General features: G+C 37.3%; 1 protein-coding gene across 18 annotated transcripts in view; it reads left to right on the forward strand.

Moving 5' to 3' along the window:
- Window positions 1-17,619, forward strand: part of LOC106868936 (paired box protein Pax-5) — a 704,900-nt gene that overhangs the window by 626,425 nt on the left and 60,856 nt on the right. For all 18 annotated transcript variants that reach the window (XM_089353975.1, XM_089353977.1, XM_089353979.1 and 15 more), the window contains 2 exons: window positions 47-244; window positions 9,330-9,565. In XM_089353975.1, the coding sequence (XP_089210101.1) occupies window positions 47-244; window positions 9,330-9,565 (434 nt within the window). The remainder of the gene's footprint in view (window positions 1-46; window positions 245-9,329; window positions 9,566-17,619) is intronic.

Consider the following 17,619-nt stretch of genomic DNA (forward strand, 5'->3'; position numbering starts at 1 on the left):
TTTGTAGGCATCATTGTTATAAAGTTTCTTATTCATTTTTCTTTAGATATTATGAAACAGGCTCAATAAAGCCGGGTGTGATAGGTGGTTCCAAGCCGAAGGTAGCAACGCCAAAAGTTGTTGAAGCTATTGCTCGTTACAAACAGGAAAATCCTACAATGTTTGCATGGGAAATCAGAGACCGATTGTTGTCAGAGAATATTTGCAGCCAAGATAACGTACCGAGTGTCAGTTCGATTAACAGGTAAATATCGATTTTAAATTTTGGCACAAGGCCAGAAATTTCGGGGCAGGGGATAAGTCGATTGCATCGACCTCAGTACTCAACTGCCAAAGTTGATTTCAGCAGAAATTGAACACAGAACACGAAGCATTTCGCCCAGCGAGCTGATGATTCTATCCCCTCGCCGCCTCGATTAACAAGTACATATTGAAAACACAATGATGATATTGTAAACACCACACGCATCAACATTCATTCATTCTCTCTCCACCCCCACCTCTCTCTCTCTCCACCCCCGCCTCTCTCTCTCTCCACCCCGCCTCTCTCTCTCTCTCTCTCCACCCCCGCCTCTCTTTCTCTCTCCACCCCGCCTCTCTCTCTCTCTCATTCGTTCGTTTGTCCCTTCGCTCCATGTTCGTATTTCCATGCTTGCATGCGAAAGACGAATATGTTATTTGAAGCTTTGTTTTACCGACCTTTTGTGATGCTAATCCTAGCCCGTTTTGTGGACAGGATAAACTGACATCATCGCTGGTACTCTTCTACAAGTGGTTACCGATATAAAGAAACATATACACATGCGTATGCACATAGACGTACGCGTGCGCGCGCTCACATTTTCGAATCCACTCACATATGTATATATGTATGTATATAGTTGTCTATGTTTATTTCTTTACAGACTGCAAAATCCTTCAAAGAAAGATTAAAGGGACCTTTAATTAGTCTAAAGAAGAATCTATACTACTTAAACATCATTATGACGTAACCAGACATCCCTGTTTACAATAATGGAATCTAGTTAACACCTACAAAAGCATTTTTGTGTTCATGTAACATGATGTGTTTTAAGATTTCCATCATTTGAGTGGTTTATTTTATGATTTTCTGATATGCTGCATTCCTATACATTTGTGTGTGCGTGTGCGCGTGCGAGCGTATTGACTTAATGAGTTGTGAATAAACTAAAAAATATAACAGAACATCACAAAATCCATTATAAACAGAACATGAGCTTAATTGTTTTAGTTTGATTTCGATGTTTGTTTCCTCTTTAGGAATGGGAATTTTGTTTTGTAGTAAGTTGAATCTGAAATAAAATTTATGACAATAGATAGATGTTGTACTTTTTAACTGAATTTAGCTGCCAAAACATATTAGAAAAACTTCAAACCAGTTTTGAAGGCATATATTTTAGTTCATATTTATAGATATATGCCATTGATGATCCCATTTATAGCTTCTTGTCGGGTGTCGTCACTTCAATTTTGATCCGGGAATGAATTCTGAAAATTCTTGATCTGGTAGCAAATAGAATGAATTATATGGGAATAAGGTAGCCGGAATTAGTTGAATGATTGTTCAACCTGGTGTTCGTGGACCCCTCGTGGTCCGCAAAGGTAGTACTGTGGGTCTGTGAGCTAAATTCAAAATTTCATATATATATATATATATATATAGATATATATATATATATATATAAGAATAAGCATATGAAAAGGGGGCCGCGGGAAATCTCATTTAAATAAAATGGTTGGGACCCAGTATGGAAAGGTTGGGAACCACTGGTCTAAACATTAAGCAGTATTGTTTTGAGTCTTTACATTCTTAGTTCACATCCCACTCGAGTCGACTTCTATCATTCATCATTCGGAGACAACAAAATTATGTCGCACATTCTTGAATATGTTTGGTCCTATGCCAATCAATTTCAAGAAATACCTCTCATAGGCAAACATTATAGTGTTGTAAAATGTCTGTTGTTGATGTCAGGATTGTTCGATAAATTCTCTGATGTCAGGTACTCGTCCTTTCATATCTACGATTACATTGTCTAATGTGTTTTTCAAGTTTGTGTTAAGACATTGGAGTGTGACTTGAAGGATATTTGACTGTTATTTCACACGGATGGGGGGGGGGGGGCCTTCATTATTGGTTAATTTTCTTTGTTGCTGTTTCAGCTGTTGATTAAGCTGAAGGCTAAGCCTGATCGAGCTGACTTGTAATGAATGCGTTTCATCGTCGTTTATACCATATTTAGGGACCCGAGAACCAAGTTATCTAATGTGTTCTTTTGGAGCATTATGATGTAATTTGAAGAGGAACATTGGCTGCTATTTGCAGTTCGTCTAGTGGCTAAATAATGGCGATCTTGTTGATCCAATGTATAATTTTTGCCCTGTGGAAGGAATGGCTGAATACCGAATAATATTTTGTTCCAGAATCAATGAAACAAATACTCCTTATGCACTCAGTCCGATATATGGCTACAATATGGATGTATGCCAAGCTAAGAAATCCTCATCATTCGCAAATCTTTCTTTGTGTTGCTGAATTATGTCGGTATTGCATTTGTACCAAAACTGAAATAGAAAAATGAAACGAAACTAAAATCATTCTCTATTAGATAACATTGTGTACTCCTGAGTGACAAAAAAATTTATACGTCCCTTCATTTTGGTAAGGTAGTCTCCAGAGTGTGGTAAAATATTTTCTTGTCATAATGTCTGTTCAAGTACATTACGTGTGTGTGTGTGTGTGCGTGTATATATATATATATATATATATATATATATATATATATATATATATATATATATATATATATATATATATGAATATATATGTATATATATATATATATATATATATATATATATATATATATATATATATATGAATATATATGTAGATATACACATATATATATATATATATATATATATGAATATATATGTAGATATACACAAATATATATATATATATATATGAATATATATGTAGATATACACAAATATATATATATATATATATATATGAATATATATGTAGATACACACACACACACACACACACATATATATATATATATATATATATATATATATATATATATATATATATATATGAATATATATGAATATATATGTAGATATAGTCACCTACCGCTCCGGCAGACACTCTAGCCAAATCGACTACATCCTCGCCAGAAATAGGGAAAGAGGGCGGCTTATAAATGCCAAAACCTACCCTGGCGAAGAATGTACCCCACAACATAGATTAGTAGTTAGCGACTTTGGGATCAAGGCAAAATGGGTGCCCAGAATTAGACAGGCTTGGAGAAGAAGGGTGTGGAAGCTTAAAGACCCTGCAAACGGACAGAGACTTAGAGACAAGTTACTTGAAGCATTTAACGAAATAGAAGGGGATATAGCATCATACAACGTGGAAGACAATTGGAGATTTCTGCGGGACAACCTGTTGAAAGCCACCGACCAGATTTGTGGGTGGTGTAAGGTCCCCTCCCAACCCAGAGTAACGTGGTGGTGGAACAAGGAGGTAGACAGGGCTATTAGACAAAAGAAACAAGCTTGGAAGGACTGGAAGAACGGTGGTAGCAGGGAATTGTACCAATGTGCCAGAAGGGAGGCTAGGCGACAGGTTTATTTAGCCAGAGGGGAAGCAGATAAGGAAAGATTTGCCAATGTTCTGCGCCGTGAGGACCAAAGACTCGAGGTATTTCGGGTTGCAAGACAGTGTAGGAGAGAGAATAGTGATGTTGTAGGAGAGAAATGTGTTCGCATGGATGATGGTACGCTTGCATTAAATGAGGATGCAAAGAAAGAGGTCTGGAGATGCCACTACGATAGATTGCTTAATAAAGAGAATGAATGGGAGAAAGAGAGCCTGCCTTATGTCGACCCAATAGAGGGACCAGCTATCCGAGTTGATAGTACCAGGGTAGATAAAGCAATTAAGAGTATGAAGACCGGGAAAGCCCCCGGCCCATCAGGAATCACTGCAGAGATGCTCAAAATATCTGGCAGTGTTGGCTATAGCCTAGTCACCCGTATTACGAACCAGGTGATACACGAAGGAGTCATACCCTATGACTGGTGTAGCAGCATCATAGTCAACTGCTACAAAGGTAAAGGGGACGCTTTAGATACAAATAATTACAGAGGCATCAAGCTGTTAGATCAGGTTATGAAAGTTACAGAGAGGGTCATAGCCCAACTAATTAGGGAGCGAATCAATTTAGATGAGATGCAGTTTGGGTTCGTGCCAGGTAAAAGCACTACTGATGCCTTATTTCTAGTGAGACAGTTGCAAGAGAAATACCTAGCCAAGGATAAACCTCTGTACCTGGCTTTCGTTGACATGGAGAAAGCCTTTGACAGGGTCCCCCGATCCCTTATCTGGTGGTCAATGAGGAAACTTGGGATAGAAGAATGGCTAGTGAGAGCTGTGCGAGCCATGTACAGAGATGCGGCCAGTAAGGTGAGGGTTGGAAATGAGTACAGCAATGAATTCCGGGTAGAGGTAGGGGTCCACCAAGGTTCCGTCCTCAGCCCCCTATTATTTACCATAGTCCTCCAGGCAATCACAGAGGAGTTCAAGACAGGTTGCCCCTGGGAGCTCCTCTATGCTGATGACCTTGCCCTAATTGCGGAGTCACTATCAGAACTAGAGGAGAAGTTTCAGGTGTGGAAGCAAGGTCTAGAATTGAAGGGCCTTAGAGTCAACCTAGCTAAAACCAAAATCCTAATAAGTAGGAAGGTAGATAAAACACAAACCCCTTCAGGTAGATGGCCCTGCTCAGTATGTAGAAAAGGAGTAGGTAGTAACTCTATAAGATGTACCCGGTGCAAGCTATGGACACATAAGAGGTGCAGCAACATCAAAGGCAGGTTAACTAGCAAGTTAGTTTTTGTTTGTGGCAGATGTTCAGGTGCAATAAAGACTGCAAACAAACAGGAAACAACTTCTATCTCATTCCAGGGTGAAAAACTAGAGGTAGTCGATAGCTTCCGCTATCTGGGCGACCAAGTTAGTAGTGGGGGTGGGTGCGCTGAAAGTGTAGCTGCTAGAATAAGAATAGCCTGGGCAAAGTTTAGAGAGCTCTTACCCCTGCTGGCGACAAAGGGACTCTCACTCAGAGTAAAAGGCAGACTGTATGACGCATGCGTACGAACAACCATGCTACATGGCAGTGAAACATGGGCTGTAACTGCTGAGGACATACGTAAGCTCGCAAGGAATGAAGCCAGTATGCTCCGTTGGATGTGTAATGTCAATGTGAATACCCGTCAGAGTGTAAGTATCTTGAGAGAAAAGCTGAACATTAGAAGCATCAGTTGTGGCGTGCAAGAGAGACGATTGCGCTGGTATGGACATGTGGTGAGAATGGAGGAGGATAGCTGCGTGAAAAAGTGCCACACCCTAACAGTTGAGGGAACCCGTGGAAGAGGTAGGCCCAGGAAGACCTGGGCTGAGGTGGTGAGGCAAGACCTTCGTACATTGGGCCTCACCGAGGCGATGACTACGGACCGAGACCTTTGGAAATGGGCTGTGCGTGAGAAGACCCGGCAAGCCAAGTAAGATCGTTGCCAGTGCCCCTGGACTGGTTCTTGTGCGGGTGGCACATGAGATGCACCATTTTGAGCGTGGCCGTTGCCAGTACCGCCTGACTGGCTCCTGTAGGATTTTCGAGCGAGATCGTTGCCAGTGCCCCTGGACTGGCTTGTGCGGGTGGCACATAAAAGACACCATTTCGAGCGTGGCCGTTTTCGTGCGGGTGACACGTAAAAGCACCCACTACACTCTCTGAGTGGTTGGCGTTAGGAAGGGCATCCAGCTGTAGAAACTCTGCCAAATCAGACTGGAGCCTGGTGTTGCCATCCGGTTTCACCAGTCCTCAGTCAAATCGTCCAACCCATGCTAGCATGGAAAGCGGACGTTAAACGATGATGATATACACAAACATATATACATATATACACGTATATATTTATGTACATACATATACATATGTATAGGGATAAGCGAACGAACAAACATCACTCCCATAAGAACTATATTTGCTTATCTTAAATTTATTGCTGACCGTTGCGTTTATTTCTACTTTTGATTTATAGACAGTCATAAGGTTTTTTTTTTTCGTTCATCTATCTGTTTGCTTCTAATTTATTTTACTCAGCAAGACTATTTCTGTATATCGGAATAATTCGCTAAGCAAATATGCCTGGTATTCTGAAGCTCTTTTTTCCGCATTAAGTCTTGTGACACTGTATTTTTCTTTTACCTGTCTTTTCCTTTTGTTGATGACTAAAGATTATAACAAAAAGACAAGCCAACAAACAGCTAATTACAAATTACTAGGATTCCACGACCGTCCATCTGTAAGCCGAATAGGTAACTTGTTTCATTTAAGAAAGCATTTAAATTTTTAAAGTCTGCTAGGTGTGCTAAGTAACTTTGTTCTTCAAGTTTCTTCTCATGTTCACTATTAATTAGAAAATTAGGCATTTGAATTTTTCTAGTTTTGCTAAGGCTTATCTTTTTTGTTTGTGGCGTGGCGAATTGGCTTAGTTACGAGAGCGTCGGACAAATCCGTTATGAGTAGACATTCTGCAGACGGGTGCTATCCGTCTTTCTTACTAACCTATAAAAATGGGAGTTTAACCACAGATAACTCTGAACAAGATGATTTATTTTCACAAGCATTGTAACCACAGAAGCTGTTTTTCGTCAGATAAGATGTATCTTTTATTGAACATATTACAACTCATTTAAGTTTTAACATGGACAGGATGTTATTCGAGGGAGACATGTTGCTTCTTCTACCAGGGTGAGTGACAGGAGAGAGAATCCATCACAACCTCAGAAGTGTAGTAGTAGTAAAGTAGTAGTAGTAGTAGTAGTAGTAGTAATAGTAGTAGTAGTGGTCAACATTTAGCCTATATTTAAAATCATGTCACCCGACAAAACACGTAACATTCACGTACTATTGCTGTTTCTATTACAAAAAGTTCGTTTTAGGAAGGATGGTGGGGGAGTTGCAAGAAACAAAATAAAAGAAGAAAAAAGATAAACAAAGAAACAACCCATAGTATTTCCATCGAAAAGTAGACATATGCTTGTTCTTATTCAAAAATAGCATCACACAATAAATAAACATATAATTTAGGTTTTGTTCTTAATGACACACTCATCTTCCAGCGAATTCCATTCAATATGTCTCTTCTACACGCATACACACCAAACACATTATAAAGTGGCCTTCCGACTCAAGTGCATCCATAACATTATTGAAAATATTATATATACATACATACACACACACACACACACACACACACACACACACACACACACACACACACACACACACACACACACATACACACACACACATATATATATAAAACAAAACAATAACAACATCAAAGCCAATGATTGTCCCTCTTGCAAAGTTTTTATCACGTTAGCTGTTAGCTGCTACTTAGAAATTACTTCGGAACTAAAATATATGAGTGTGTGTGTATATGTGTGTGTGTACAAGCAATCCATTTGTAGTTCGCGTGTGTGTGTGTATGTGTGTGTGTGTGTAATACAGATAATATATATACATACATATATATATATATAAATATATATATATAAACTTGTATGTCTATGTTTGCATATATATAACTAATCCATTTGAATATTCCTAAGTACATTTGTACACACACACACACACACACACACACACACACACACACACATATACATACATATATATGTATATATATATATATATATATATATATATATATATATATTAATGGAAAATAAGTGATTAATGTGATCAAAGATTCTCATAAAGTCTGGTCGGTGTAGTACTTTTTATTTTTTATTTATATATTTATTAGTCGTCAATGATCCGTTTCCTTAGTAAAAGAACTGAAATAATGTTTTACTTTACTTACAGCACATTGGTTTTAAAACAAGATACTGCTCCCCAGTCACACAACAGTTTCTTCTATTTTTACATGTACTCGCTCTACACACTCCACCTTATATCTCTCATTCTCTCTCCTTTCTCTTTTTACTTATATATACAGTATGTGTGTGTGTGTGTGCATTTTTGTATACATATGTTTGTGTATGTATGTATGTGTGTATGTGTGTGTGTAAGTGTGTGTATCTAAGAACATTTGCATATTCTTTAATATGGTATTTGTAGTATTTGTGATCCTATATTTTCAATTGACCCACATAGATCTGACTATATATGTATGAGTGTGTGTATTACACACACACATACACACACACACACACACACACACACACACACACACACACACACACACACACACACACACACACACACAGAGTAACAACATCTCGTGTCTTGTTCGTAAACTTAATATACGTTTACAGTATCGCGAAATTTTAAGAATAAGGTCTACTTCTAGAAAGCGACAAGAAAGATCCGAAAGTTATTTCTTTTCTGAGAGATAGGAAAGTACATTTTATCTTGTAACCCATCAAATACTTGAGCTGGCTGATGATAAGAAGGGAGGAAAAGCACCAATATTAATAATAATAATAATAATAATAATAATAATGATAATAATAATAATAATAACAATAAGCAAAGAGTCAAAAATTACCCCGGTATAACTTTTACATTATCAGATGAGATTGCTATATTTTAGGCAGTTTTTACTTCTAACAAGATTACTTCCTGCTGTTTTTTGTGAAGGATTAAAAGAAAAGATATTTCTTTTCATCTGCCGAGAGTAGATTTCTTTTGCTGCTTCGTCTGTCTCTTAGTATTCCCTTTCACTTGTTGTTTTGGAGTTGTTTATTTACTTAGTTCTAGTAAACACTTTGTTGATTCATTGACAGCAGAAATTTTTTTTTTAAGGTAATGTCTTAAGAAAATATAGAATAATAATTAGTTTGAAGAATAGTCATATTTAATTTATCCTGCCTAGTTAAAAGTGGTGAATTGGCAGAATTGCTTGGACATTAGACAAAATGTTTTATGTGATCCTTTACGGCAGTTCTTACTGTATTTGACTTAGTATTTCATCCCTTTGAATTCTTGTAAAATATGAAATTTCGGGGGTCACGCGCGCTCGTGTGTGTGTGTGTGTGTGTGTGTGTGTGTGTGTGTGCGTGTGCGTGTGCGTGTGTGCGTGTTTCTTCTTGATAAGGCTTCTGCATGTAAGACATTTCTTTGATCTTAATCGGGCGGTAACCGCCTATTTGTGTGTGCGCGTGAACGTTTATATATTTATGTATAATGTATGTAATTTTTCGATTTTTCTAGAATAGTCCGAAATCGAGCAGCAGAAAAGGCGAAAGGCCAACCTCAATCAAGTCCTTCGCTTCAAGTCGAAGCTCCAAATCCTGGAATTGCACAGTCGCAGACGCCATCAGGAGCAGAAGCTCTGACACGACCAGGTTCCTATTCTATTAGTGGCATTCTGGGAATCAGTTCACAAAATCCAGGAAATCTCAACAATGGAAGTGTGAAACGGAAACGAGATGATACGGGAGATACAGGTAAAAAAATTGTTCTTTTACCTTGGGCCTCACCTTTTCCAGCTTTTTTTTTTATAATTATTAATATCCCATTTATAAATTTAACAATTTTTAAAAGCGCCTCCTTGCGAATGGAAATTTATGATGAAACCTTGCTATATACTTCTTTGTAATCCCTGGCAGTTACTCCACCTTAACAGCAGGGTCCATTTATAATGTACCACTTCTTTGGCAATGTTTCACTTCTTTTGTCGTACTCTCAAAGTTTAACGAAGATTTGGCCGTGTAGCTATTTATGAAGTGAGAGGTGGGGAGAAAGAGAGAGGTTCGACTCCAGTATTGCTGTCATTGAGTGTCATTTATATATATATATATATATATATATATATATATATATATATATATATATATATATATATATATATATATATATATATATATATCAGATGAGAGAGAGAGAGAGAGAGAGAGAGAGAAAGGGAAATTACTTCAATGCCCAATGCTTCTTTGCACATCGAATGAAAGAGAGAGGTGAAGAGAAGTAGAGAGATTTTCTCGATACGATCCATCAGGTGACAACAAATTGAACATACTCTGTAACATATATTGAGTACTCTTCCTAGAGTGCGTAAAACGGCAAACACACATAGACACACACATACACTGACCCAGATTCACAAGTTTAAGTAAATGTTGAATGAACAATATTAAATTCATGGAAAACTTTCCATTGACTTCTACTTAAAGCTAAGAATTTGCAACAGAGACTACGTGAGAGAGTTTCAATGAGTTAAGACAAGAATAAACATTGAGTTTGGTGTTATAATTGCTAGTAAAAACAAGACACTTTTATGTACGGGTTGCTGATTTCCTTTCACGAATGTTTGAACAAAAAGTTTCTGAACAGTCTTCCGTCACGTGTAAGATGGAGTACATTACACCCATAGAAACGAAATACAATTAAATGGCGGGCTTTTGGTTCATTTTTTGAATTTTATTTTAAATGGCCAAGACAGATGATGATCAAGAATCTTTTGAAGCTTAAAGAAACAGTAACAGAAGTATGAATCTTTATAGATTACTGCATATAGATTACTGCATCTTTATAGATTACTGCACTTTCACGTGTTTGCTTTACGGACCGGTGCATGTCGATTTTAGATGAGCCACTTGCTTAACTAAATCACCAGCGTTTGTCTATGATTACATGCCCCAGTTGTAAACTTTATTATAGCTGTTTTGTTAAACATATTTGGGAGAAATCGACTTAAGGTAGTTTAAGAATGAATTTTCTTTGGCTTTAAATGGTTGAGTTTATTGATCTTTCGGTGGAGTGATGTGGGAGAAATTATCAAGCAAAACAATTTTGTATTGTTCTCGACGTGTAATAGATGACAGTGTTGATGGAGTGAAAATGGAGAGAGTCAATTGTGTTATCTTTTAGAAAAATATTTGGATACATTGATCTGACTGGAATGCAAAGAAAACACCGTCCGCTATACAATAAATACTATACAAATGAAACAGCCACATCTAGTGTCTTCGTATGAGTTTGCCAGCTCAAGTCTACCATATTTCGTCATGTTTTCTCAATGTTATATCTGTTCAAGGGATCTCCTCCACCACCATATTTGTGTGTCTGTGTATTATGATGCACTCCGCAAATGTTTATCAGATAACTCTCTCCTCAGCTGCTTGATATTATTAATATGAAAGAAATTAAAAAACAAAAAAGAAACAAAAGAAAAATCAGGTTAATATTATAATGGAATTTTTTCCTTGTTCTGCTTATGCTAGTCCCTCTCTTTCTCTCTCTCTCTCTCTCTCTCTCTCTCTCTCTCTCTCTCTTCTGTTACCAACCCAAATGTTTTCTGTCACCTGATAAAACAAGGGGACAAACAGCAGGACTGATGAAAGTGCTTTATCTTAATACGATAGTAATAGATCTATCTACCTCTATCGTAGACAAACTGATAGATAGATAGTAAAAGACAGAAGGAGAGAGAGAGAGAGAGAGAGAGAGAGAGAGAGAGAGAGAGAGAGAAAGAGAGAGAGGGAGAGAGAATGGGATGAGATGAGATGAGAAAAGATCATAACCCTTTCTCTCCAGTTTGAAATTTAAAGCCCGCACGTGCCAGGAGATTTTATTTCCCCGTCTCCTTCTCCCCCTCCCACTCCTATATTACTGCTACCACCTCAGTTTTTATCATTCCATTCTCACTTTCTCTCACCCATCTTCATATCTTCTGCTATCTTGTTACTGATTTGCTTTCCTTTACTCGTTTATATCTTTTAACTAAATAGTCTCATCTTGTTTACGTTTGTCATCAAATAGTGCTTCCTTTGTTTTTCTTTCTGATTTTCTCTCTCTCTTGCGCGCGTGTGAATGTTTTCTTATTGACGTTTTCCTTTATCTGTTTACACACGCACACACACACATTTGCGCGCGCGCGTTGAGGTAATTATTGTTGTTGTTTAGCTCCTTGATTGAGCTAACCCATAGTCAAAAGCATAAACCTTTATTTTATGGCTAATTTCAACTACTTGTGTCCCTTGCTGGTGTTGTTTAGCTCAAGATATCTCCCATCGGGAAAACGAATGATCAGACGTTCCTATTTCATTCTCAAATATAATGTGGTCTTATCTTAAATTATTGAATGCATTATCTTTTAAGACGGCGGTGTTCTTCAGCGAGTAGTGGCTATTTCTACGATTCGAGTGACCGTATAGCGTTACCCCCGTTAGCATATTGCAACTTTTGCTTAGGAGAGTGGTACTTGATTTGAGAGAGACTTGGTTCTTGTTTCTTCAATATAAGGCGCCTAAATATATATTCCCTCGTGGCGACAAGCATATATCTTCAATGCCTGCACATAGCCATAGTATGTATACCACCATACACATGCTTACACTCATTTAATCTCTCTTTTCGCCTCTTCTCTCCCCTTCTTCTCTTCATTCATACACCTTGCTATTATTAGGAATTTCAGGAGTAGTGACTTGACAGAACTGCTAAAGCGTCGATCAAAATGTTTTACGGTTTAATATTACGGTGATTTAAGTCCTATTTTCACATCCCAAGAAATCAACTTGTCTTTCATTCTTTTGAGGTCACTAGAATACAATAGCAGCCAAATACTGGGAACGATGTGTTGTGATCGACTAAACTCCATCCTTTCAAAAATTGTTGGACCTGTGACTTAATTAGAAACTATTAGTAGCAGTTTGATTGGCAAAGCAGTTAGAGCGTCGAACAAAATTATGTTGTATTTAATTCCCGTCCTTTGCGTTCAAATACTGTCGAAGCCAAATTTTATCCATTCGAAATCGATAAAATAAAGTACCAGCCAGGTACTGCGTATGAATGCGTAGCTGTGACATACTGGAAGCTTTTATAAATAATCTTAGTATATCTCAAAATCGGCATCTGGATTTTCTTCAATCAAAACTCTTTGACAATAACATCAAACAATTTTAACCTTTTGTATACTGTAGGTGCATCATGTCACCGTATGAGTTTTCTCCCTTGTATTAACAGAGGAGAGGCAGAGGAAACAATTCTTGAGAAAATGCAGTGTGCTAAGGCCTAATCAATCTTGCATTTGACACCAGGTATATAATTTAATCTGTATCTTTGTGTCTGTAAGACGGGCTTCTGTGCATTTTCCCCTCTACCAAAGTCATTCACAAGTATTGGCCAGTCTAGGGTAATGGTAAAAATCAATTGCCCGAGTTCTATGCCATGGTACTTAACCCGAAGCTACGTGGTTGCGAAATTAACTTCTTAAGTATCCAGCCATCCTATACTCACACTCATGTACACACACACACACACACACACACACACACACACACACACACACACACACACACACACACACGTAAAAATGTAACATATATTTATGCACAGAGGTATGCAAAGGAATGTTACACCAACATTAAAAGTCTTATTAAAACGAGTCTAACAAGCGAAGAACGATAGATAAATGGTCAGATAGATTGGTAAACAGTTAGATAGGTAAACATAGATAGCAAGAGCGTGAGGGAAAGCGTTATAAAGAAAGAAGCGGACATGAGAGGTGAAGTGGACGTGGTAGGTGTGAGTGGAACCATGTTAGCAATGGAAGTACGGGTGTGGCTTATTATTTTTTGCATATATATACACACACACACACACACACACACATACACACACACACACACACACACACACACACACACACACACACACACATATATTGTAAATATTTTTTCTTTAAGAATAAGTATATGTATTGTTTGTGTTGAAAGACTTGGCGTAGCTTGTTGTTTGGAAGAAACATGTACAGCGAAAGAAAGAAAGAAAATGTTACAATTTGTGTGCGTGTGTGTGTGTGTGTTTGTGTTTATGCATGCTAGTGTGTGTAAGTATGCTTGGTTTTATGGATGTGTTGGGAGGCGCAGGTTGGGTTTAAGCTTCGGAAATTTGTATTTATTTATTTAGTATCTTGTAATATTAGCTTTCTTTATAGTTGTTAGGTGTTTTCATTCGTAAAGTGTGCCAGCTAGTTATGGGTCAATGCCTAATTTGACCCGCTTGTTTTACATCTTTTTTTCTATTTTAATACTAAAGTATATTACTACTACTACTACTACTACTACTACTACTACTACTACTACTACTACTACTACTACTACTCATTAATAAATCGTCGTGAGCATGCTAATCTTAGATACATAAGTACATATACACATGCATACACACGTATACTTCTGATATATATATATATCATTAATTTTACGCTTCCGCTCACACACACACACGAGCAGTTAAGTTACTTATTTCTAGCTTGCAACAGAATTGTACAGACTTTACTGTGCTTATATACAAGTGACTTCATGAATAAGTATGTACCATTGACAAGTTATAAAAGAATGGACATAAAAAAACCCCAATTATCTATTAACACACTCTTATTCATAAACATACATAGACTTACACACACATACACACACACGCACGCGCGCACATTTCAGTTCGTTAATGGTTAGAAGAATAGCAGCTTATAACGGCAGACTTAAGCCGTCGCCCGATTTAACACCACCGGCTGGACTTTAGGGTGTCTTGAACAGAGTCCACTCTTTTGTAAGCATTTGGGTTCGTTCAGTGGTTTGAAGCTAAGTTTCTCCCTTCAATCCACTGTGATTAAACAGTAAAACTAATTGACGAGAGAATCCCAAGCATACCATATAAGTCAATATAAAGATACCCAAGCCTCAAACGAACATCACCAATAAAATATCAAATGGTTTAATAAAATTATATATAAGCGCCTCTACACGGCTCTTTGACCAGCTAAAAATAGCATTCAAATTTTCCTCCTTAAAATACACTTGCTTTAAGTGTTAAAGCACAACTGAGATGGGAAAACATCTAAGTTATTAAGACATCTCTCTTGGCATTGGCAGTAAAAGTTGGTGCAGGGTGCCACGGAGAAGATAAAAGACGAGTAAGCCTTAGTGATGTCGCAATGCGGTTTATCAGATTTTAGTTTTGATAGATTGTAATTTATTCTTAGGTTTCACCACGATATCTCTTCATGTAATTGGTTGAAAGAAATACCTTCCCCCTCTCCATTTCTCTTCAGTTGATCAGTAGCCCTGTTTTCATTATCCGTTCCAAATGTAGTTAAGAAAAAGAACCAGAAAAATAAAAGGGCGCTAATATTAAGAATATAGCATATTTGACTCGGAATGACCCAATTCTTGTTGTTTAGGCTCATGTCAACCCTGGTGGAGCAGACTTATGAATAAACGAACTCTGGACACAACCATTAAATACTTTTGTGTACCTGGGACAGTGGGGGAAACCTAAGGTACGCACGACAGCAGCGATATATCACGGATTCATAGGTGACATGCAATGGACCATGAAAATGAATCGTCTTGCAATATCATGTTATAACAATTCTTATATATTAACATTGACCTAAAACATAAATACAAAACGCTAGTGATAGTTCATTGACAGAATTATTAAAGAAATTTATATATCGGCATGCCGGACTAAAAAGTTTCGCTATCGGCGAGTTAGAATACCATTGCTTGAATGCATCCTTCATTTTAATTCGATAGGGGGTGATTTGAACAAGAACCGAACGACAACAATGCAAGGGCTACAAGCTTTATTTATTAATGGTAGTTAGTTACGGGAATTGTACAATTTCCACCATGTTTTCTCCATTTTTTTTTTGTTATTCTTTTCTCTGCGTTATTGTCTGTTACTTAATCTTATTCGCTACAATGACATTGAATTACTCATAATTCAGACGGAATTCATAGCACTTGATAAACACAAACTAAAGCTGTTCCATTTTTACCTTTTTCTTTTCTTTTAAGCACTTTATAAGCAAATTAAATCGTCTGTCACAATCCACTTGTACGTTTTCTTCATCAGATCATTCTCTCTTCCTACTATATTACGCTCTTGCTCATTATTTATAATATTAACGCTAACTTCTTTCTTTGTCTTTTTGCACATCTTCTTTCTCTGGGACATCATCTATCTTGTATATATGCGCATGCGCGCGCACACACACACACACACACACAAACACACATATACACGTACGCACGCGCGCTACTTTCATGCTGGTCTTTGTTGTCATATCAATTTGTTCGATGAGTTAGCTGGGAATTACCGGAATCTGATCGCATTGGACCGTGAAGGTTAGCTGTATCGCCCTGGAAAAAAAAAAGAAAAGAATTTACTCTAGTCTCCTTTTAGCCATGGGCTTTGTACGTCACTCCTTTTCTTCTGATATTTTATTTCTGTTTGTAATAAATGAATAAATAAATAAATAAATGCAAGAGAATGAGAAAGAGTGAGAGAAAGTGATGGATATCATGCTGTTATGTAAACAATATCTTAATCTGATTAACATTTACTATTATTATTATTATTATTATTATTATTATTATTGCATCTTCCTCCCATCGCACTTTGGTCTCTATCCCTTTGGTTGCATATATTATCTTTTTCTTCTCTCAGTTTGCATCTGAATATCACTTCGGTATTGAAATGGAGCTGTCGAGATGTCGGGTTGACAGTAGATGTGGTTGCGGCGAGGGGCAGTAATATGTGATAGTAGTGAAAGTAGGGGAGCGGGGAGTGAAACAATCTGCCTTTGTGATGAAAATTATTCAAAAGAAAGGACAAGTGAATTTTTGGATTTGTAGAATACCCTCATACTACTACTACTACTACTACTACTACTACTACTACTACTACTACTACTACTACTACTACCACCCATGAAAATAACTTCATTTATTATCCACAAGGACCCAAGTCGTTCTGGGTAGTACAAAGACGTAATACAAAAGAAATAACGAACATGAAAAAGTGCAAAGCAATAAAGACAGTGATGATAGATAATGACATTATAGGACAACAAAATAATAAGAAGAAAGGGTTCCCCCAAATGGAGGGTTCAACCACATAAAATGATGCGAAGTACCACGCAAACAAGTCCGGTTATCTTAATACACTCATATAGCTTCTTTTGTTGTTACTATTGTAGGATTTCTACTTTAGAAGAAATAGCTGTGTTCATGAACTTTCCTGTCACTTCTTGTTTTTGATGATGTTATGTAGTCACATGTAAGTTCTGATTTAACAGAGCTATTTTCAAACGCACTCATACCTTCTTTTATTCAGACACAGTATATCTAGGGCTATGGGACTTCAGGATAGTTTGGCTGGTTGAGCGACCGAGTACAGTCTTGTAACTCGAGTGAGTGAACAAAGTAAAACATTGTAGTATTTATGCCTCACTTGAGTGCTTGGGCACTATGAGTGATGGGGAAATAGTACTGCCAAGTGGGAACGAAACTAGTTCCAAATTATTCAATTCTCTAGAATTTGCTTCTTTTTCTTTCTCATATTTTTTTCAAAGCATGAATAGTAATTTTTCTTTTTACATCATAGTATGAGCCATAAGAATAGTCAACTGGAATAGTCAGTAAAGGGATTCTGATTGTTGTTATTTGTTCTCTCCAATATAACAGGTACATCTCCCTCGAATCCATTGTGT

The sequence above is a fragment of the Octopus bimaculoides genome, chromosome 6 (assembly GCF_046866305.1).
Source record: "Octopus bimaculoides isolate indiv1 chromosome 6, ASM4686630v1, whole genome shotgun sequence".
NCBI classification, from domain to species: Eukaryota; Metazoa; Mollusca; class Cephalopoda; order Octopoda; family Octopodidae; genus Octopus; species Octopus bimaculoides.